The 23,994-nt window shown below is 43.1% G+C and overlaps 1 protein-coding gene across 8 annotated transcripts in view; it reads right to left on the reverse strand.

The window, feature by feature from the left end:
• Window positions 1-251: 251 nt before the first annotated feature.
• LOC135262861 (kelch-like protein 13) overlaps window positions 252-23,994 on the reverse strand; it is a 49,012-nt gene continuing 25,269 nt past the window's right edge. For all 8 annotated transcript variants that reach the window (XM_064350191.1, XM_064350190.1, XM_064350193.1 and 5 more), the window contains 6 exons: window positions 17,642-17,780; window positions 10,621-10,753; window positions 9,395-9,591; window positions 7,396-8,191; window positions 4,622-4,735; window positions 252-1,571 (listed from right to left, as the gene is read on the reverse strand). In XM_064350191.1, the coding sequence (XP_064206261.1) occupies window positions 1,084-1,571; window positions 4,622-4,735; window positions 7,396-8,191; window positions 9,395-9,591; window positions 10,621-10,753; window positions 17,642-17,780 (1,867 nt within the window). In that variant the 3' untranslated portion in view covers window positions 252-1,083. The remainder of the gene's footprint in view (window positions 1,572-4,621; window positions 4,736-7,395; window positions 8,192-9,394; window positions 9,592-10,620; window positions 10,754-17,641; window positions 17,781-23,994) is intronic.

Genomic DNA, 23,994 nt, shown 5'->3' on the forward strand with positions numbered 1-23,994 from the left:
ATCATACATTATCAATTATACTGTATATTATCAAGATCACTGCAATACTTCACAATGTATGACCAAATATAAGTATTGCTGCTTTTAGTGCCAGTATTAATAATCTATTGTAGCATATTCCATTTCTGTTAGGGTTTATCCTTTCAAAGCATTTCTTGGTTTTGGAAAACAGAAACATCTCGGATAGACGGGTTACAGCTGTTACATTTCCTGCATGGTGGAGAGATCAAAAAGTAAATGTACAGTGCAAATTGCTGCCAGCGCATTTTTATTCATTACCCAGTTAAAACAGTTACATTCTCACGATGAGACTGTCACATGTCAATCTGGGTGAACTTTTACTTTGGGACCTCGGGAAGGACAGAGAAAGGGTTTTCTTTTTTTTAAACACATGGTTGAATCAACAAGGAAACATTTGAATTTCCAGGAATTAAGTCCCTGAACATTGAAAAAAAAATTTTTTTTTCCAAAATATTACAAAATTTAGAAAATACCATTTCAGTAATGATTAGTAACACCTGCAGAAAAAAAAGTTTTTTTTTGGAGGAAGTGGGATTCCGGCCATCCCCTGAGATGAAACCATTTTTATTCCCTTTCTGCGGGTGAATAGCCTCAACCCCTGTCGCAGATGTGCAGTAAATAAATCTACCTTTGTACAAATAACTGCTATTGTCAATATCCACCCAATCCTCAGTTAACCTTAAACCTCAAAAGACACTGGGCATAAACTCTAAAGACATCAGGTAAAAAAAAAAATTAATTGCCAAGTTGCTTGTCTATGGCATTAAGTATTCCTGCCAAAAAATGTAATTCAGTTGCAAAAAAACCATGTTCATGTTGTTCCTTTAACGCTAAAGGTTTTTTTTTTTTTTTTTAAAGTGTCAGTAGTTGTCATCAAATGTATACGAACTGAAGGCCAGCCTAACAGCCATGTATAAAGTCTACTAAGCAAGGAATTGTGGGGGTGCACAGGTGTAGTCCAAAAAGGAAGTGCAAACAGTATCTTGGGGAGAAAAGGGAGGGAAAGGAGGGGAGGTTGATGGGAAGGGAAGGGTGGGGGGGGGTTGAGCCCCCCCTCCTCTCTCAAGGGGCGGAGAGGGGCGACTCTCTGGAGGGTGACCCGCTCAGGTCCTCGGGGGGGAAGACGGTGAGCGTGCAGGCGCGGATCCCGCCCAGCGACTCGGGCAGGTCGAACACCTTGTGCCACTCGTCCGTCTCCGGGTCGTACTTCTGCACGATCTCCACCATGCAGCGGTTGTTCCAGGAGTAGCCGCCCACCACGTAGATCTTGCTCTGGAAGACGGCCACGCCCACGTCGCTCTGGCCCCGCAGCATGGCGGCGATGGGCGTCCACAGGTCCAGCGCCGGCGAGTAGTACTCGCAGCTCAGCACGTCGTCGTAGTCGCTGGTGCCCCGGAAGTGGTTGCCCCCGATCACGTAGAGTCTGTCGGCCACCGTGCACATGCAGTGCAGCCCCCGCACGGTGGTCATGGGCGCTTTCTGAGTCCACTTGTCTGCTTCAGGGTCAAAGCACATCAGCTCCTTCTGGAAAGTGTCGTGTGTGATTCCGCCTGAAATGCAAAGCAAACGGACACGCTCGCAAAATTGTTTCTTTTATTCTTATGACTAAACAAAAAATAAATTACTGGGGCTCCAGTTTAAATGAGTTAATATTGCAAACAATGCATGATCATGACCTATAATTGGCCACTGGTGTATAAACCGATGCTGGAATTCAACTCTTATGTATAAGTGCACTCTGTTGAGCAGACAGTTAGCATATATTACTAATTAGCTCAGGGCTGGCTTACACAGAGCACACAGAAGCCTCCTGTCACTAGCAGGCACAGCAGTTTGTTTTTTTTGCAGCTTTAGCAATATACCCTCTCCCTTGCAATCCCAGTACCTGCCTTGGCAAGATCTCAAACTCACTGCCAGCCACCATTCCCTCCAGCTAGCCTCTCATACTCTTCTTTCAACCCATTTTGAGGACAAGAAGGAATCCAAATCTAGCACCAGTTAAGTATTAAGCCCTATTGAGTATTTTAAAAAACACTAAATACACAAACACACAATCACTTCATAGAAATACAGTCTCAATCACAGCCTACATATTCATACACGCACATGCATGAATACCACACTGCACAAACTGCCTTGTGTATAGTGGTGGTGACACAGAAAAAAGACAGGATACAATGCTAAAAGCAAGGGGAAAAAAAAAAAAAAAACCAGGACAAGTCCACAGGGAAGGCTGGAAATAAAGAGGAATAAAATCCCAGCATGCATCTGGGAGGGAGTGGAGGAGCAAGCCAAAGCCCCCCCACCTCCCACCCCCCACACTGTGAAGCTGCGGGGCACGTGCGAGGCGCAGGAAGGATCCGCGGCGCACGTGGAACTGCGCAGGCATCGCAGCGCCGTCCGCCGGCTCATTAATCTCGGCAAATACAAACAGGACCGTTTTTTAATCACCGCCCCGATGGACCCGATCTGTTTTCACTACGCCTCGCGAGTTCATACATCAAACGTCAGAGGACGCAAATGAAGAGGGGCTGATTTACTGCGTCGGGGAGCGCGTGTTGAGACGAATCGTAAAAGCAAAAATAAATAAATAAATAAGTCGTGCTCTACTGAACGGTGACCTTAAACTGCATTTAAGCTGTCCGGTTAAACATTCTCCAGACTACAAAGACGTGGCAATAAGAAAGCAGTGTTACGCAGAAAAATAAAAACATCACAAAAGAGAAACACCTTCTTCCAAAAAAAAAAAAAAAAAACAGAAGAGCTGGCCAGATGTGCATCAATGCCACTTTTCAGATTTTTGCAGGGATTACATGGATCCTAAAAGGAACTGCACAGTGGTCTAAAATAAAACATTTCTGACGCACACTGATCAAGAGGGACAATCACAGAAAACTGAAAAGAATCTAAGGGGAAAAAAAATCTTTTGGAGTTAATCTTGTTGAATGAATAAATAATTGCACCAGAAACAAAAGCACACATCTTTTCTTCCTAATAAATTTAATTTAACCCACCAAAAAATTCCTTTGCACACCATTGGAGATTGAATTGCCACAGTTTAAGGCAATGCTGCACTCGGTGCCACAGAACACCATTCTCCGGCTACAGAAATACCAAATCGCTGCACTGGCAGATAATCAAAATGGACTCTTTGAAATTTCCATTCAGGTGACACATCTGGACTAGTCTGAAGTAGACTGAACTGGTTCGCTAGCGGCAGACAGGTAATCCCCCTCCATCTGAGATCTTGTGGTTTATATTAGCTGTACACAGTAGCCATATGCAGGTTTAATTCCTACAGTCCTAAAATGATGGGACCAGCTTCAATATCATTCTCTGTCCCCATCTCAGTAATACAGGTACGCATTGGCCCTATACATCATACTGTGCATACTTATGTTTGTATGTATGTGTGAATATGTATATGCACGCATGTCCACACTCTGCACAGTAGACAAGTGGAATAGTCCGTTTTCTTCAATAACTTTTGTTTTCACGTGGGCAAGTGTGCTCATAAGATAAGCCATTTCATATCTCAGAAGGATAAATGTAAACTTCCTGAAGCATACAGGCCAACCTCATCTTCAGTTCCACTGCTGTCTAACCTTACCATGCATGGCAGATCTTCCCCCACTTCCTCTTACACACATTACACCCTGACCTTTTGATCTATTAAGAAACCCATTTAGTTTAATAATAGACTGTGCGTGATGATGTGGTATGCATCTATAACAGAGTTTGAAAGGGATGAAGTCTGGGGGTTGACAGCTGAACACAGTTGAGATACTGAGCTCAGCCTAGTGAATTAATGCCACTCTTCTGAGTAACACAGTAACACCACCTACACACACCTCCTTCTCAGTCCTGTATCAACCCCGCATTACTCATAATTGCAAAACTGTGACCGTCCAACACGTGCAAAGCAGATGAAGTTCTGAAAGTGGTTCATATAGAGTGTGCCCCTTTCATTTTACTGTTCCTTCAGAAAAGAACAACCAAAACAGAAACATGGATTTAAGACCTTAACTGATTTAAGGGTTACATAAAAAACTACATTTCCTAACATGCTGTGCGTGGCGCGATGACAAATGTGGCACTTGCAGACGGCTATTCCAGCAGAGCTCACTTATCTATTACTGTAGACTAGAAATATCTGAACTGAGGCATATTTCGCCATTACTCAGTTTTAGCGGGTACTTAAATTGTATTGTGATGCAAGCAAAGAAATAGGAAGTAATGTATTCCAATTGAATAGAGAAAATTAGCCAGCTTCTGTTCCTGTAACATATGATATAAGATACAAATCCCTTATGCTCATTTTTACTCAGGGCTAGGGCATCCTGATGTTGTCAAAAAGTGAATGTCATGTGAAAAAACTGTCCCGCAAGCCATTTTGTGCAATCACCATGGCATCCGGTCAAATGGTACTCTCTCGCTATCAGAGAACTTTACATAGACTTCAGTGGTAGTGGTGAGGCAAAGCAATGAAATCAGCAGACAAAACCCAAGGTGCCATTCAAAAACAAATAAAAGAACACTATTTTGCCTGCAACATGAATGATGTCAGGAGTTTCTACAGGAGCGGCCACAGGTAACCCACCTGAAATGTACATGAAGCCCCCGTACACCGTGCCCGCATGTCCGTAGTGAGGTTCGTTCATTTTGGCCACGTACGTCCACTCGTTCGTCCTCGGGTTGTAGCACTCCACCGTAGCTGACACAGGACAAAAAGAACGAGGGGGAAACGGAGGACAAAGAAATAGAGGGCAGCATTAGCAGAAAGTAGGCCAAGTGGGGAAAAACAGGAATAGCCACAAATGAGGTCCTGCAGGTTTCTTTGTGAGAAGAATAAAACGCGGCTAAAGTAAACCGTAGAGATGGCTACTGTGTGCAAGGGCCTCTGAGCAGGAGGTGTGAGGGTGGAGAGTGGGTGGCCCACTCTTCAGAGTTTCCTACAGAGATGACCATAATGGCCAAAGACAAGCAGCAATATTAACTTCTGTACCTTCTGCCCTCATGTAAACACACAGAATTCAGATACAACTTATAAAGCCCCAAACTTGGGTTATTTTGTGTTTTTCTCCTTTTTCCTTCCCATTTTGTCACCACCAATGCATTTGGACATTGGACAGCTACAATTTCTGCCAATAAAAACATCTGATCAATGTAGCCTGTTCAATGTAGCCAACTGCAGGATACTCGGATACACAGGCAAAATGGGATACATAAGGAAGTGCTAGTCTAGCTTCTAAAGAGCAAACAACAACATTAAAGAACATCTTTATTGCAAAAGCACGTGCCATTTTAACTAGGCAAATGAAACTACCTTGCAAATGCCATGTTTTGAAATGAATGTTAGCTAGGTCTATAAATTGTCTACCGTGTAGGCCTATACAATAACCTTAGTTTAATCAGTTTAAAAATATGACAAACACTTTGAATTTATTTGTAATTCATGGTAAACGGAAAAATGGTTGAATCTATTCCTATGTGTTCCTTTGAGCTCGGGTTTGAGCCCGAGGAGAAAAGCCATTGTGTTGGGAAAAAAAAACAACAAAAAAAAACAAAAAAAGAAAACAAACACCTGGGTGGACTGAGTCCATTCCCTATTGAGCACCATCTGTACTGTCTCTGGTGAACACAATGAGGCTGTCCTTAGTTGCGCTACAATTCCAAGAAAACAATCTGACTGCCAAAGCACCATCTGAAAATCAAAGTTTTTTTTCATACAGCACGCACAACACACTCCCACCCCCTTTCATGCCAGTGTAAAAAATAATTCAAAAGTGATTTCATGCCAAAAGTGGCTGAGCCCTTTTTGTATCAGAGTCAGCGTGCACATTTGAAGTCGATGTGAAGCCTGTGTTCTCTGAGGGAAGCCCGTAAACCGAGGCTACCTCAGCCTCAGTGCGAAAGATCCAAGTTGAAATGTTTGAATAATAAGCACGCCATTTCAACCTATGATGAACGCAGACACCCTAACACCCTACCCCAAGATCTCTTCACATCATTAAGCAGCCAGTGTAGAAAAGCGTAAATGAGGACAGTCTAACAAGCAAGAGAAGCATGTCGCCTCTTACTTCACACGTTCTGAACCTAAACATTTCTTATGAGTGTAAAAAATTTCTAAATTCCTTAAAAAGTATTCTGGTAACAGAACGTTGTAGTTTTTAAATTATGTTAATAAATGAACGAACGAGACTGAATTAATGAATGCAAATGAGTGAATAAATAAATAAAACCACTGTATCAGCTCAGCCACTGTGTGCTATGCTCACGATAATGGTAAAGTAATGATATGCCCCATTTGGGTGCTTCTGAGAACAGCAGTGGTGTAGAGAAGAAGCGAAGGGGTTTTTAGGCTACATAAAAACGGAAGCTTTCCTTTCAGGGTTAGGACCCCTGAGCAGACTGGGGGCGTGCTGCAACGGGACGCCTGCCAGCAGCCTCCAGGCATTTTAATTACACACATTCCAAGGGCCGTTCCTCCGTCCACCACACCCCCTAAAAACCTGACCTCCATCCACAACAGCCCCTGTGTCCCCTGCTTCAGGGACCAGCAGTGGTGAAATGAAGAGAAGCCCCCCGAAATCTGTGTCAAAGTCATACGACTTCCTGCAAAGGCAAACCAGACTCGCGCCCACAACTCGGAACTTCAACGGCTTTCGCACAACCTGAAATGAGGGCTGCAGTGACTCATGCAGGTGACGAGTATGTACACAGTTTTTGTCTGCTCCAGATATTTTGGAGTGTTTTATTCAGCTATAACAACGCCTTCACAGCAGGGCAGGAACCAATACATCAGTCCACTCACACGTCACTGAAAAAACATATTGACAGGGAAAATGTATCAAAACATAAGCTGGCGCTTTTGTCCACGGTTATCAACGACTAAGGGCCATTACTGCCCTAGTACTCAAATCCAACGGATCACATGCTGTCTGACTGATCACAGTTTTAGATGAAATTCCACTTGATGTGCCAGTGCTTTCCAATGAAAAAAAAAAAAAAACAAGTGAGAGTCAAGGGTACCAATTGACCTACAAAACCGTACAATGCACAGCACAGTTCCGCGCGGAAGCAAATTTGTCTTTAAAAAAAAGCACCTTAACCGACACGGCAGAGTACGTCTTCCAAAGACGTGCAGGCCTTTCTGCAGCTGCACGACCCCCATTACCAATAGAATAAGAGCGGTCGTCTCCCATGCAAGCCGCTCCACTGAAACATAAAGACGGCAGTAATCAACCCATGTCAGTGAAGGCTCTGAAGTACGACTGCGATGCGTAGCGCTGCTCCGCAGGCCCGAGCCACACGCACCCTACAAGCTTTACGAGGTTTCCCCCCGTATGCCAGGGCCCCGCGATGCCCACTCACCCAGCTCGCCCGCCGCGTTGCGCCCGCCCACGGCGTACAGGTGCCCCTTGAGGGCGCTGAGGTGGAAGAAGGTGCGCTTCTCGTTCAGGCAGGAGACCTGCATCCACCGGTTGCAGCGCGGGTCGTAGCGGAACACCGTGTCCACCGCCGTCTTGCCTTTGGTGTCGTAGTTGCTCTGGCCGCCCACCACGTACAGGAAGTTGCCGATGACGGCGATGCCGTGCTGGTAGCGCGGCGCGTCCATGGGCGCCAGCGCCTTCCACTCGTGCGCCTTCTCGTCGAACAGCCGCAGCTCCTTGCTGACCACCAGCTGCTGCCGCAGCACGCCGCCCAGCGTCACCAGGTGCGCGCTGTCCGAGCGGATGGCCGTCCTCTCCGACTGCATGACCGGCTGCATGTAGGGCATCATCTGGTAGTTGCTGGCCTCCAGGAGGAGGTTGACGCAGGTGTTGTTGGTGCGCATGAAGTCCACCGTCTGCACGTGGTTGATGAGCTCCTGCGGGCTCATGAGGGGGAAGCGGATGTTCTTCATCAGCTTGGCCGCGTGCTCCATGCGCCCCTCGTCGTAGCGCAGCCAGCGGCAGGCGGCCTTGAACAGGTCCAGCTCGCCACAGTGCTTCAGGCTGTTGCTGGAGAGCACGAAGGCCAGCCGCTCGAAGGGCAGCTTGACGAACTCCCCCGTGCCCAGCAGAGAGGGGAAGTTCTTCAGGATGAAGTCGTTGACGTACTTGTCCACCTCCGTGAGGTTGTACGCGTTGGCGATGCGGCCCACCTCCACGCAGTTGTCTAGCGAGACCTGACCAATTAAGAAAGCAGTGAGGAACGTCTTGCATTAAAAGGCCATTCTACTCTCCCTTTACAGGCAGAGACATTCAAGACTAATGAACTAGTGAACTGGATACCCCATGAAAGAAGATAATAAAAGCTATTTTGAGTATACAGTAAAAAAACATGAATATATTTAATTAATGAAACATATCAATGGTGTCTTTAGAATCCACACACCTGAACAGAGGGGCCAAGCACAGGGTCTTAGTGCCTACACTGCACTACATGGCTAGAAGTATATGGACACCTCACATCCAACATCTCATCCAAAATTATGGGAAATTAACATGGAGTCGGTCCACCCTTTGCTGCAATAAAAATCTCCACTCTTCTGGGAAGCCTTTATACTAAATGTTGAAGCATTGCTGCAGGGATTTGCTCCCATTCAGCCAGAAGAGTAACAGTGAGGTTGGGCACTGATTGGGAGATTAGGCCTGGGTCGAAGTTGCCTTTCCAACTGACCCAAAAATCATTTGATGGGGTTGAGGTCAGGGCTCGGTGCAGGTCATTCAAGTTCTAATTCTAGTTCCACACCGTTCTCAACAAAACCATTTCTATATGGACCTCACTGTGTACCCGGGGGCATTGTCATGCTGAAACAGGAAAGGGCCTTCCCCAAAATGGGGAAACACACGTCTAGAATGTTGATTGTATGCTGTAGCATTACGATTTACCTTCACTGGAACTATGGGGCCTAGCCCAAACCATGAAAAGTAGTCCTAGACCAAGGGGCAACCAGATACTTTTGGTCATATAGTGTATTTTCACTGTGACAAATTATAGTCAGAGCAGAAATATAACAAACACAGAAAGGACAAATACTACTTTGATGTTTGGGCAATATTTGACACCACTGATGAAGACTTCACACAAAAAAGAAACAAACAAATTGAATAGATTCACTTGCTATAAATGTATACACCAGGGCTGCTCAACCGTGTTTCTGGAGATCCATCGCCCAGTAGGTTTCTTTCCAAACCTAACAAACCATACCTCCCTCATTCAACAGCCAGAGATTTCCTTCATCTGCTATTTAGTTGTTTTTTTTAAGCTTCTTTTTTTTTTTTTACGAGAAAGACATGCACTGCGAACCGGTGGTCTGGATGACCGTTTTGGATGATCGATGGAATGAGGGCTCAGTTTGGGAGTGGGGGCAGTTTGCAGGTCTCACCCCTGATATGAGAAAGACTTTACAGAAGTCCAGAACGGGGAGGATCTGGAGGAAACTGGCGGCTTCAAGCGTGTCCTGCAGGTTCTCCATGTTGAGGGAGAGCTTGGCTGTGTAGATGAAATCGATGATCTTTTTCAGGCCTATTCGGTTAACACCATGGAGCTTGATGCACACTAAATCTTGTTCCTTCATTCCACCTGCAGGCAAGATGCAAGCACATACACAAGGTGTATAAAGTGCACTTACGTATTCTGTTCAACGTGAAATATATGAATAAATTTAAGCACAGCAGAGTGCTTGTGGAAGGCAAGTTCTTTTCTTCAAACGGTACATGCACAATGCCATTCCGGTACATAAGCAACTGACAAAAATTCAGCCTCAAGGCACTGTAACCTCGGTTATACTTTGACTGTGACTGATGTACCTGCACATCGTTTTCCTTTTCAGTACAATGTAAATATTATATTCATCATCCTCGCTGGTTTGGTTCGTTTTTTCCATCCATGGCATCAATGCTGACCAGAGAGGATGGATCACTGTACAGTTAGATGGAAAAATGGAAAACATTTATCCATCTTACTGTACAGCGATCCATCTCCTCTGGGTGGCATTCTATCTTACCTTTACAACTCTGTAAAACTGAAGAAAAATGGGAGGGAAAAAGGGTAGTGAACTCTGCTTCGGAACATAATGTACTCAATGCCAGAATGTACAAGATACCACAATCTGCTTTCATTTCGAGCAGCTTTTTATTTCATTATCATCAATTTACTTAGAAAAAATTAATAAATGTAAAAAGAGACTAAAACTCACACTCGGGGGGTGGGTGATGGGGGGGGAGCCTTTACAATTTAAAGGGAAATAAATACAGAGAAGGAACAGCAGGAATTAAATCCCCGAGCAGCCATGCTGTGTCTCTGAAGTACTGTTCAGCAAAAAGCCTCTTTAAGGAGACTGACAACCAAATAACATTCGCTTCCACCACGCATCCAAAATAAGCACAGGATTTTTCTGTCTGTATTTAACACACACAAACTGACAAACTGAGCGTCTCTAAAATGCCACTGTGGGCCCACCTACGGTCTTGGTGTACACTGACATTTGCGAGGGGAAAACCCCCCAGGTGGATCCATCCCGCTGTTTGAAATTAATCTCTGAGCCAAACCCACTCGGGCTCCAGATAGGCCCTGCGGTGCGAGAGTGGGGGTCGGCAGTGGTCTGCTTACCTGTAAACATCGCTTTGAAGTAGTCACTGGAGGAGGCCATCATCGCCCGGTGAACTGGAAAAGGTTCATCTCCGTCTCCTGGCAAGAGAGTGACGTCACAGAGTAATCCCTCTATCCTCAGCTGGTCAAACCCCTGAGAAGCAGAAAAGAGCAAACGTGTGAGAGAGGAAGCGAAGCGAAGGCCACAGCATCTCCCACAGGAACTCTGAAAGCCACCGTGTTCCTCACAGGGGTATGGCTGATACAAATTGGAATGAGGAAGTTGATGAGAACATAAAACGGATACCTAAAAACTCCGGTTGCAAACTTCTTAGGAGGAGTTTAAATGTCAACCTGTCACATTTTCCCACATATCCCCCATAAATGACTTTATAAAGTGGCCACTTCACTGTGAAGAAGCTGCATTACAGTGAGTACTATTCTGCATTTCCAGGGCCATACAAGGTGTTTGGTTAATTGCTCAGGTGAATGAAGGACACCATCACTCTAAAGCATATTCTTCCAAATGTGCAGTTATGTTCATTTAAAATAATTAAAACCAATTTCCCTGATTAATGAGGTTTCTGTATTTTCAGCACATTGTAGTTAGTACTATAGGCAGCACATATTCTCCTCTGGATGAGAATTGAGAATGTCTGTTAAATGAATGTAATGCAAGGTATTTGTATGCTGAAATCATTCAACTTCTCCACAGCTGTTGAGTAAAAATAAAAAACACATTAAGGAAGGTCACAGTTTACTCTGGCAAATAGCACATCTGCACACTTCCTATTTAAATTCACTTGCATCAGGTCATTTTCCACAAATTAATAGAAGGAAGTACTAGGTGTAATAATAACAATTATTTCAAGCTGGCATTTCTGCAGCACAATGCCTGATACAGTCAGGCCTCAATGGCAAACTGTGCTCACCATTAATATAAAAATCCCACTGAGCACTGTACACAAAGCACCAAGAGGCACGTCGCTTTTGTTTTACTAAAGTGCCCACACAATAATGCACTCACAAATGGCACCGACTGGAAACAAAATCAATGCCACATCATATTTTCAACACATCACATCACAAATCATGGCTCATATAATGTTAAGACAACAGGGCATTAACTTGTAAACAATTTGCCCCTTGACCACTGGAGACAGTTTAATGGTCTTGAGAGACAAACGTGGACGTGGCACAGCTTCTGTGGCCTGGCAGTGAAGCAGCCCTGCGTGCGGTTCTACTTGCAACTAAGCTCCAGATTCCCAACGCCAGCTTATCAGTCAACTGAACTGAAGGATAGTGATGGGCGTCCACCAACTGCCCTGTGGGCTTGGTTTCAGCAACGCGAAGCTGCACCTCACCACGCTGACAGATGGTCGCATACAGGGCGCGTGGCAGCCATCAGGAGCCACAGTGCCGCCCGTCACAGACCATTAGCCGCTCACACTGCATGCTGTTAACTTTGTCTAGAAAAGGCTGTTAACATGTGGCCTTTGGCAAGAACATACGAGAGCTTTCACATGTTCCATCAGCATGCGAATTAGGGCTAGAGAAATGAATTTAACTGATCGATCACACAAAATAATTGACATGAGGTTTTGATGCACAGATTAATCGCCACGCCAATTTAAGATCCACATCATTTCCCCCCCGAGCGTCTGTCAATGAACAAGTGCTGCTGATTGTTTTGGGGAAACGTTAGGATTAGAAGGGCTATTGCAGATAAATGTGTTCCTTTCTCTAAACATAATTATTTGTTCGAATGTTCTGTGGGTCGGTGGGCATCTAATAGAATTAACTTCATTATGAAAGCCAATTTAAGAAACAGTTTGTGAGACTGGAAAGGTGGTCAGAGTATTGTTCAGATCCTTCATTGTATCAATAAACTGTTCAGTGTTTTTTCTTTTTTTACAACAGACCAAATGTTTTTATAGATTTTTTGATTATCTGAAAACATAATTGATAGAACAATCATGAAGATATCAATGGATAGCTGCAGTCCTAAAACAAGCGCAAATCTGCAATAGCTGCGACCGCACACGCGCATGCATCCTCACAGAAACACGTGACCTCTTCTCTGGCTCATGACCAACCTTTCCACAAAATCTCGTGCAAATCTGTGAAACCATTCGGGAGTTATGCGCCTTTCTGAGACAGGGCACGCCCATCGCCACGCACCCTCTTGGTCAATCGGCCTTGAAAATTACTCATGACCAATCAAATTTCAGCCTCCTGGGGCGAAAACTGTGGCTGCTACGAGGTGGGACACTTTTTGTGGACCAACCGACTAACCGACCGACCGACCGACCGACAGACAGACAGACAGAGCTATGGAGCTGCCGGTCGCAGCTAAAAAAAAGTAGCGATACAGGTGATACAAGACTCACTGAACTCATAGATTTTTCAGATGATTTTTCAAGTGTACCCTGTGAAAAGCATTTGAGGGTCTAGCATTCTTACAGATGCTTAAAGATGTGTTTCTATCCATAGTACGGGGCGGAGACCAGGGGCACACGTCAAGAGAGTTTGTGTAGGAGTTATTGTTTGTGCACAGAGAAAAAAAAACACAGCTGAAAAGCTGGCCAGCATTTTCGTTTGTAGTGTTAGTTTATTGTTTTTGCCCAGAACCCTCGAGGTGCAAAGATGAAGGTGTTTCTTTATTTGTTTTTGTGTTGGTGTGGGTGCGCTCTATCACACGATGCGGCAAATTAGGGTGCATACCTGGAAAAGCTACATCTCCCTCCCAGGGGTGTCACATGGTGTGACGTATATGGTGCTGAAATCTGGGAGGGAGTGGTCTTGCTGTAAGCCAAATGAGACATTGACTGAATTCTGGTGGTGGAGGAGGGTGAAATTCGGTCCAGCAAAGAAGCGAATTTGTCTTGGTCACGCCTACCAGAGGAGAGAACACACGCACCTGGGTTTACTAATCAGCACAGGTGCTGAAAGGTGCGTTCCTCTCCACAGTACAGGGTCAAGACCAGGAGCACATGCCAAACTGCTGCACCACCCTCCCAGGGGCGTCACAACCATACAAAACTTTACTGCATTTCAAAAGGACAGGGGGTGTAGAGTGTGAAGAGAATTCATTTCATGTAAAAGGGAAAAAAAAAGCAGGAAAAGGTATTCAATTTCACTTGCTTTGAAGAAAAATGTGCACACGTTGGCAACGTAATCGATAATGCATTGGTTTTCACAGACTAATGGTGACTTTATAAGAGGCCAGTCCCCACCATTAATATTGTAATATTGTAGCAATATAACTGAATTCATAGAGATATGGACTTAAATTTATCTTTTCCAATTATTTTAGCATACAGCCAGTGAGAGTAAAATGGTAGGACTGACAGTTAAAATGCGCATTGGATTCTTACTGAAGGCCACACATTAAATACAGAGGTGTACATCAAAGGATTTTTCATAATTCCATTAATACAAGATCCATATTCAATTTATCTTTTATTACAGATGAGGCTAAATATTACAATATTTCATCACACTACCTTGTAAAATGTAATTGTGTTGGCAAACTTAATATCCCTAACTGAAAAATGCCTCCACAGTCATACAAGTTAATTAGAGAGTAATTGCCAATCAATACCTTGATTTTGATTAAGGCTATTATCGAGGGCATAACCCATTTCAGCACATAATAAATGTAAAAAATACATTATTGACAGAAGTGGATTGTGCTTTTAATTTCAGCCAATAGGTTATATAGTACAGATCAAAAGCATTTCAGTAACTACATGCTTATAAGGTCTGGAGTAGAAGCTTGGAATTGTGAGTTCATAATAGAAAATACAGCGAATAATTATCACTTTCATCTTGAAAGCAAATGCTTGCTTATTTTACATGCTGGCTGGCATCAGCAAACTGCCATATTACGTCCTCTGCATCCCAGCTTTGTGAAAATGTGGGGAACCTTACGAGGACAGGATTAAATAAATAAATAAATAAATAAATAAATATATAAAGAGCATTCCTGTGCAATAGTCCAACAAACAGTCATTTTTTATGGAGAGGTTAAAGACTCTTGATGACATACATTGTTTGAAGCTCATTAACAGCCAATACAAAAACACTGGATCTTTAGATCAGTTTAACAGTACTTTCAAACCTATATTCTTATATGAAAGAAATGCACTTGTATTAAAAATGTCTTGATTTCATAGCTGTACTAAACTGCTTGAAACATGTGATATATTTTTTGAGATGGAAAAGGTTTGGAATTGAGTTGGAAATGGAAAGAAATGAGAAACACTCAGCACTTGGCACCTCACTCACTGTCTGACAATGTGTTGAGGTACAAGTAAACCATTTTTATAGGACTGGATAATGTGTGGACATTTCAATCCTTGTGACAAACAGCCCTATACACCCACATCCATGCCCACAGACCTACAGTCACACACACACGCACACAAAAAAAACATTCATGACAAATACACACAAAATATTTGTGACGCACAAACATACATGGAGTGCACTCGGCCTACCCACTATAAATCATCAATTTTATCTATCCCAAGCCCAAGAATGATTCATTTAATTAACTGCTGTTATGGTTTATAATATGGCAACAAATGCCAAAAGCAGAGACATTCGATGGCAGTTTCAACAGAAATTGCTTTATAAGAATAAGGATGCCTTAAATAATTACTTTGCTGAGACGTTTACCAGAGAGGAGGTTCTTAATAGGTTGGAAGGCATTAATCAGTACTCAGAATGTCCTAGCAGATACTGAAATAGGTTATGAAGTACTAGATAAATTACATCAACTAAAGACAAATAAGGCAGCAGGCCCTGATGGTACACACCCAGTGGGGCAGTGGTGAAAGGAGAGGGCCTCCTAAAAGAATTTTGAAAGGGGCCCCCCATGGGCCACGGAGTGTCTCTGGGCAAAAGTATTACAGCAGTTTCGAGAGCATCACTCAGATGTTAAGTTTTGGCACAAATGACCAAATCCCTGGCAATGATTGCATTCAACTCAGCACAAGTACAGTTCCACACCTTTTCAGTTTTTCTCCTCGTCATTCTCATTCCAAATATGAAAATGGTAGCATGTTTTTTTTTCTCATCCTATTTTACCTGTGCATCCTGAACAAAGTGCAGCATGCAATTCTCCACATAATTAAAAGTCTCTATGGTTGTCATTAAGACTTAGAATTCATTGCAGTCCAACAGCATATTCTGCATTGCTTTTTAAAACACAAGGCATTTACATTTTTCATACAAGTTTACCCACCTGGTGTACACCACACAATATGCAACACACATCTACACCAGCTCTGTACTAGTAAGGTTTTCTTAGCCTGTGTGCACACTGCACGGTGGTGTTCTATCACATTATGTGCATGTCTGCATGCAAATTATTTATTGTCGGCTGGCTTTGTAACAAGACAGGCAGTACCTTCTGGTCAGTGCGAACAGAATGCGCTACAAATGTCTTCACACTTGAATAATTCTTGGGCATAATGGAGATGATGGTCTAAAATACTACCTCTGGAGATGACTCACGGTACGCTTGCTGGGAACCGATGTACAAGCCCACATATCTGATTACATTACGAAAAAAAAGTCCCAATTTGCATTGGAGTGTGGAATCCTTTTCCAGACGGCAGAGCTAATGGTTAAAGAGAGCTTGTACAGAGCGGAAAGAGGATAATAATGATGGCAGGTTTGTGCTACAGTGTCAGCACAGCCTTGCCTGTCAGCCCTGCCCATCTGACCTTGACTTCCTGCACTGGAAACAAGCTGGTGCAGATGGCAGAGCTGGCTTCAACTGACAGCATCGCTTAATTACAGCACTTGAGAGGGGGGGGGGGAAGGCTCTTCAAATCACTACCCCTGGCTGGGGAAGGCGGTGGGGTGGGGGGTAGGGGGCGAGTTCACAGCCAAGGAACACATGGTGTAATCTTTTAATATCGTATCCCTTCAAATTCTCAGTTCTGCACTCTTACTTCAAAACAAAATACACCTGCCTCATTTCAGAAATTGGTTCATGCAAACTGAGGTGGAAAGTGGTGCAGTCCCCTTTTCATTTTTTGGAGAAATGGAGCGTAGGTTTGACTTCGAGCCATTTATACACGCTCCCAGAGGGGAGGTGCGTTACATTCACTGTTTTTTTCTGAAACGGTGAACAGACGAATAGACGCCACTTCAAGGCAGGACACACAGGCCTCCTGTGCAACCCTTGCTTATACAGGACACTGTGAGACAAGTGAGAGAACAGGTTCAACCTCCCAGCCCCATCGTTGCAAACAGTCAATGTTTGGAAGTGAATCGTTTGATTGAGCAATCCTACCAAACTTGCCATCCCACTCAAATAGTAATCTCAGGAATTAAAGCACCTTAATCATAAAAGGTGTGCATTGACTGGTTAATGAAACTTCTACACCATTTCCGTTTTGAATGCAGGGTCTTACAACATTAAAGACATACTATGTTCGACTTTTAGTCTTGCTGTGGTCCTGTGCGTACAAGCAAAGAAGTCTCCTCCTCAGTCTTGAACTGCACTCATTCACCCTAAGTAGCCATCTAGTGACCTAATATGGAAAGCTAGGGGTAATGTTACTTACAGGTTCAACAGAAAACAAGCATTGTTTTTCATCTCCTTTGTGAAGTTTAGCCATCACCGTCAAAGAAAAGCAATTCCAAAGTTGACTCTGGTTTTTGAACAAGCCCAGACAGCTTGTTTCACTTTGCTGCACTTGCGCTTCTTCACCTCTGCCATTGCAGTAGCTAGCTACAAACGCTCTGCTGAAACCTGATCCCACCCCACAGGCTCTGTAGGCACAACCTCCCCTCCCCACAAAAAACGAGCACCATGGCCAGAAATGTCCCGCACACATTTTATATGAAATACAGGCAGAGAAGCATGGATTCACTGCCAGTGCATCATAGATAAACATGGCTGTTTTATAATATTTTCAAAGAAACAATCCTGAACAATATGCCTTTAATAAAGTTGGCATACACCGCTGGTCATCACTCGAAACCCGTCCAACCAACCCGTCCAGTTACCGCCAGGGCTCACCTGGAGGACGACAGAACACTGGGTGTTGCTTGTGAAGAAGCGGGTGTTTCCTGTCTTTGAAGCTTGTAGGTGGGTCGACACGCCCACGTCATTCCCCAGGGACACTTTCATGTGAGGGTCATCGTCTTCTACCAGGGATCTACCAAGACAAGACAAGAGAGTTCAGGTCAGATCTCGGGGTTAAGAGAAGACATCCGTGCTCGTGAAAAAGGACATAACTCCCATGGGTACTAGCTGCAGAATGACATGGGTGGCTTGAAGTAAAAATGAAAAGAACACTCACGCTCTTCTGACACTGCTTAATGAGGAAGCCCAGAGTCATTCGTGAGGTTTAGCTACTAAAACTGATGCACGATAATACCATGAAATAGCTAACTGTTCAAAAGGACATTCTGTATTATTTTGTTTAAAGATTTTCTGTTCTATTGCAAGATAAGCATTAGGGGCACCAGCTAATGTACTGCAGGCTTACATATTCACAAAACTGCATTAAATCATGAAAAGATATTGTTAAAATATGTTCACCGAAGAAAAAAGTTCACTGAAGAAAAAAGGTCTTCCATCTTCCAGATAATCATTTGCAAAATAAAGCAAAAAGAAAAAACAACAAAAAAAAAAAAAACACTTATTGCTGAGAGACATTCAGCCATTTTTCAAAATTTCTCAATAAACCACAATGATCACTCTGTAAGCTGGATGAACTACTGACATTGGCCTCATTTTAACCACAAAACATCTGCTTCTGACACCTCTGCACTGAATGGTCATTCAAAGTGAATACAGCCGTGTGGTTTCAAAACTGGCAAGTAAGCAGAATCTCTTAATGGAGAGAATTAATTGGCACCCAGACCTTGTATTCTCAAAGCCCCATAAAACTTGCACTAGTTCATCTCAGGAACCTAAGAATAGATCACATCTTATAATTAATGCTTTACCAGAGACAGCTCAAACTGAAATGACAAAGCACCAGGACCACGGTTACGTTCCCAGTCCAGAACACGCGCACACACTTCAGAAGAGGAAACTGAACCATCCAATCTCATATCACCACTCGCCCAATATAAACCCAAGACAAAAATATGTGCACAAGTAAGGCCATGCGTACACATTCAGCAGCGTCATATGCATTATGGCCACAGGTGGGTGAGCTTTATTATTATATACCTCAAACTGAGGAATAATTTTAACCAGCAGCTCAGATTAACAACAAAGAAGCATGAAAAAAATATCAAAAGATAACGCTAAGTAACTTAACATGACAACTTATGTTTAAACAGCACACCATACAATGCCAGTTGTCAAATTGAAGCTGAACTAATTTTAGGGTTTAACTTTCTTTATTTTTCTATACTTCTACATTATTACCTAATCTAGGAAGCCACACCATCAACTGGAACAGTAAAGTCTAAATATCAGTTTTCCAAAACCCAAAATACATTCCACATGTTCTTCTACACTCAAAGAGGTCGTCTCTTCTGAAATGAGACAACATACACTGAGCAGAGAAATACAGATAAATGCACAAAAAAAAAAAAACATATTTCACTTTCTGACATGTCCCTGCAGTCATGAAATGAAAGGCAAAAAAGATAATATGAAAAATGAAAACGTTTTCAACGACACATTCAGAAGAACTGAGGAATATTGAGTGTAGTTTAAAACTGCCTGGGTTCTGATATTTTTTTGGCTACTTTTATAAGTTTCATCGTTTGTGAACAGTGACAAGACAGTTTCTCCCTAAATTTCACTTTTCATTAGATCAAAATTAAGTCAAAACATCAAATTTCACTTCAAGGAAAGTCTATGAAAGTTTTTGTAGAATGAAATTTTATCTGAGACAAGAAATAAAAAGCTAATCAAAGCCCACAAAAAACATCAAAGAGTTGATTTTAAAAAGTCTAATTAGCATTTCAGTTAAAATTGCCGGTCAACCAATTTTTCTTCAATTTTTCTACTTTCCACCATGTTAAATTTCATTTAAAAAATAAAAGTTTGAATCTCATTAACACCAATACATGGGATTCAATTTTCCTTCATGTCAAGCATTGGAAGGACTTGACCGCGTTTCCCTCCTCCTGAACTCATCTTACCACCGCGAATGAAGCCTGTCGGCTAAGACTGAAACAGCAGATGACTGTAGCATGAGCAAATTAAAGTACGCATTCCTTCATTCTCTAGTACCATCAGACGCACCTTTTCCGAAGTGCAGAACCACACCATGCAGAGAGGAAAAGCAGATGTGGAGAAATAGAGCATTTCATTCAATTAAATGCATTATAAATGTACACAGTTGGGTATTGGATAAATAAATGCAGGTAAAATAACTCACTGAAAGGTACAGCAGCAATATCTCATCTGTGATTTGAATCAGCTGGGTACATTCCCTAACCTCCACACCACAGTTTCCTGCTGTCCACAGGGGTAAGACCTTGTAATCTCAAATTAAGTGATGTCACCGGGAAATACTAAATAGACCTGCTTGGATAACATGCTTATTAAACTAGTCTAGTGTATTGGAGATGACAGATGGTTGCACATAATTCATCATTATGTCATAATACCAACTCACAAACACAAAATGTTCCAAACGTCCCAATACATATACAGCATCCACAATTAAGTCTTTCAACCTGCTGAACATCTGAATGCTAGATTATTATGATCTTAAAATGGGCTCCTAGGTTTGACTGAAGGTGGTGTACCACGTGGTGCGACACCGTGAAGGACTGCAGACAGAATGCAGGTGACAGACAGGTCAGCGTGCCGGGCAGCTAAACCCAGAGGAGCGTTTGTGACAGGAGGAAGAGACAGGGCTGAGGCGCAGGCGTGTGTCCGTTCCCCCCGGCAGAATGGAATGAGAGGCACAAGCCACAGAGAAATCATGCGGGCACGCTAGAAAACAGCAAACAGTACGTACAAAAAAAAAAAAAAGAAGCATTTTCATATCTCAGCTTCCCCCACCCTACAGAGAAAACAAACAGACGCAGATGGCTGATGCTGCTGCATTAATGAGTAACAGATTCAACGCTCACGCACGTACACACTTCATATACTCTAAAAACTGGTACATCAAACGCCATGTTAAATATACTTACAGTAACTAGTAAGTTTCTTAGCCTCCTTAAACACTCTCTATTATAACCACATAGAAAATAGAGTTATAAAAGTCAAATAGTATCCCAATAAATATTAATAGCCACAAGACACTGTCTCAGGTGTATTCTGTTTGTTTACAGTGCAATTACTGGACCTGGCCAAAATACTGCATGTGACATGTTTACCACTGAAAAAAATCATATCTTATATTACCCATGACATTTTCCCATTTTTGTCCGTTTTCCAATTACAACTGCCAGTTCAATGCTCTGCCATGTTCTCTCAAGGTTCTCCCAAAGAGACCATTCCATCAATGCCAGAGGAACAGCCAATGAGAACACATGTACGTGAACAACATACCACTTTTGTATTACTTATATGATCACAGACTAAGTGCGAGGGTAGAGCAATAAGACCACACTGAAACAGGCTTACATTTGACACCTTTAACAGTCATGGCAGTGATGGTCAGGTACAAGAGTGCCCAGTTTGTGCGGATGAAAGCAATTCAGACCTCACAGGCTTAACGAAAGGAAAGCTCTCTCTGCTTCCAGACCCAAAGACCTCCCAAATGTAAAGGGGTACATCCCTTACTACCTCAGCCACTGCCCTCACCCTCCATCTCACAGTGGAATTCAGCAGATAAGAATAACAGGACTGGCACGGTGGTTAAGCTGCTTCCAATGATGATTTAAAGAGCGGTTTACATCTAATCAGTGGCTTCTATTCCAGGCTCCTGGGCACCAAAGCCATCATATAGCACACAGCTGCAGGAGACGACAGTTTTCGGGACATCAAGGCTGAAAAACCAGGGAGGCGCACGCACCCGCCTCCCAGGGCCACCAGAATGACAGAACTTTGAGGGGATTATACAAAGCTGGAACCTTAAAATGATCCTACTGTAGCACTCTGAGCCAGGTAAATCTACTTTACTAAACCCCAGATATTGTACAGGAAATGGACGCTAATCGGGGTTCCCCCCCAAGCCAGGGATGTTCAGCAAATCATATAATGTGCTCCTGTGCAGTCCAGATCACTGACCCCCTGCAGTACACGGAATCGCAGAAGGCAGATTTGAAATCAGAACGTTTGTCTTACTGAACATGAATTTTTAAAGCTCTTCTCCGTGACCTAGCATTTGCCAATTAGTCGAGGGGTCACAGACATGCAGCACACCGGCAGGCAGTACACTGGAGGCTACTTTTCCCCCAAACTGGTTTCTCTAATTGCTTTAGTATTTGCTATATTCCATTTTGGTTGTTGCAGTGCAGTTCCCAGTCTCCATTTCTAGGCGATTACTACACAGCTGACATGCAGAGAGGAGGACTTGAAGCACATCTCTCGCAGTGTTTTTAGCAAAAAAAATCTACTGTAACTATGAATTACAGGCTGTACTCGGTATGCATTTCAAAATGTCTCATCTCTCATTAATTAAACAGTGAACCACCATAATTTTTGTGCTGCTGGCAGTGCAAAGCAAGCGAGACGGGCTGCCACAGACAAGTTGCTTCACCCACGAGGCGAGATTTAAGGCAGAAAAGGTGGATATTCCTGCGTTTCTTGGGAAGACACAAACAGCTAACAGGCTGTAAAAAAGGGGTGGGGGTGCAACCTGGTGAAACACTTTTGTATTTTCAGTCTGCAATGCCAGACTGTCGCGTCATTATATTCATTAGCTACTTGTATGCAAATTTCAAGCAGATGGTTCTAATCTAATTTTAAAAATGTTTTTAAAAAAGTCTTACCCAGACTTGCCTCCCTTCCCCTGGTTCTAGTTCTAGTTCTAGGTACACAGATGGAATATATGCACGTGTGAGAACTGACAAATTTGGAATGGATATAAAATAACTAAGCCTATTTAGGAAATTCCACTGAAAAACTAGAACAGTGTGAAACCAATCATAATAATTTGATTCACAACAATGGCAGGCCTCTCATTTAATGGAAGGGATTTTCATCCATCTGCAATAGCCTACCACATAAAATTATTTGGCTTTAACAAAAAAAGAATTTCTTGGGAATAAATTAAGGAATAGGCCTAATTAATGGCACACTGGTCTAAGTGAGCAGAGTTGCCTTGTGAAGCATCGTACTTCCTTTTGCAAGCATGATAGAGTTCATTATTAATTCTCAGAGAAATTTTTTATCTTGAGTTTATATACAAAACATTACACAGTACCCACTTGATTTTTTCAGATGTAGACCAGAAAAAGCCCCCCATTAAGACACAAGGAAGATTAAAACCCCTGAATAAATAAATCAGCAAAATAACAACAATCAATGTTGAAATGGCACATTTTCGCCCACACAGAACATATTAAAATGTATCCGCAAACTCAATAACATTAGCCACACACCTTTGTATTAGTTTCCTCAATCTTGGATACAACTGGAATAACACCACGGGACCTCCACCATCTCTCACATTTTATTGGTCTCTAAAGCTCCACTTTTCTGAATGTTTTTCTGTAACATAATATACAGTGATGGCCCCGGTCAGTGCTCCTGCTTTTGGCAGGACCATTGTTCATGATGGGTTACCCTCACGAGTGGCTTCCTGCAGCCTTCTCCAGGGTGTACTAGTATTTAGCTCCTTACAAGCATGGAATGCAAAGAATCACACACTCCATTAACTGCCGGGGTGGGAGGAAGGCTATAAGGCGGCCAGATGGAGAGAGCTGAACTGGAAAAAAAGGCCAGGACATCAGGGTTAACAACCCTACCCTTTCAATATTTGCTTTAATGACCACAGTTATTGGGAGGCTGGATTTAATACCATGTCTGAAATACAGCACCTCGCGGTGCCCCCATCACTGCACAGGGACGTTTGATTTCCTTGGTCAGGAAGAGGGACCGCATCCTGCTGGCTACCCGACACTACTTTGTTTTCCAGAACGGTTTCCCGCTCAAGTACTTAACAGGCACATCCACACTAAGCGACAGCTGTTTGGGATGAGAAGGCTAAGTGGCGGAGTTGCTACTGACCTGAGAAATATAGTGTTTAAATACCGAAACTCTAGCAACCCAGTAGGTATATTTGATTGCGGCAGTGTAGTGTAATGGGTAAGGAACTGGTCTTGTAACCTAAAGGTCAAGGTGTGATTCCCAGGTAGGTACTTAACCTGCACTGCATCAGTATACATCCAGCTGTATAAATGGAGGCAATGTAAATGCAATGTAAAAGCTGTGTACGTTGCTCTGGATAAGAGCGTTAACGCCTGTAATGCAATGTAATGCAATGAACGGAAGTGCAATGA

Source organism: Anguilla rostrata, chromosome 9, assembly GCF_018555375.3.
Source record: "Anguilla rostrata isolate EN2019 chromosome 9, ASM1855537v3, whole genome shotgun sequence".
NCBI classification, from domain to species: Eukaryota; Metazoa; Chordata; class Actinopteri; order Anguilliformes; family Anguillidae; genus Anguilla; species Anguilla rostrata.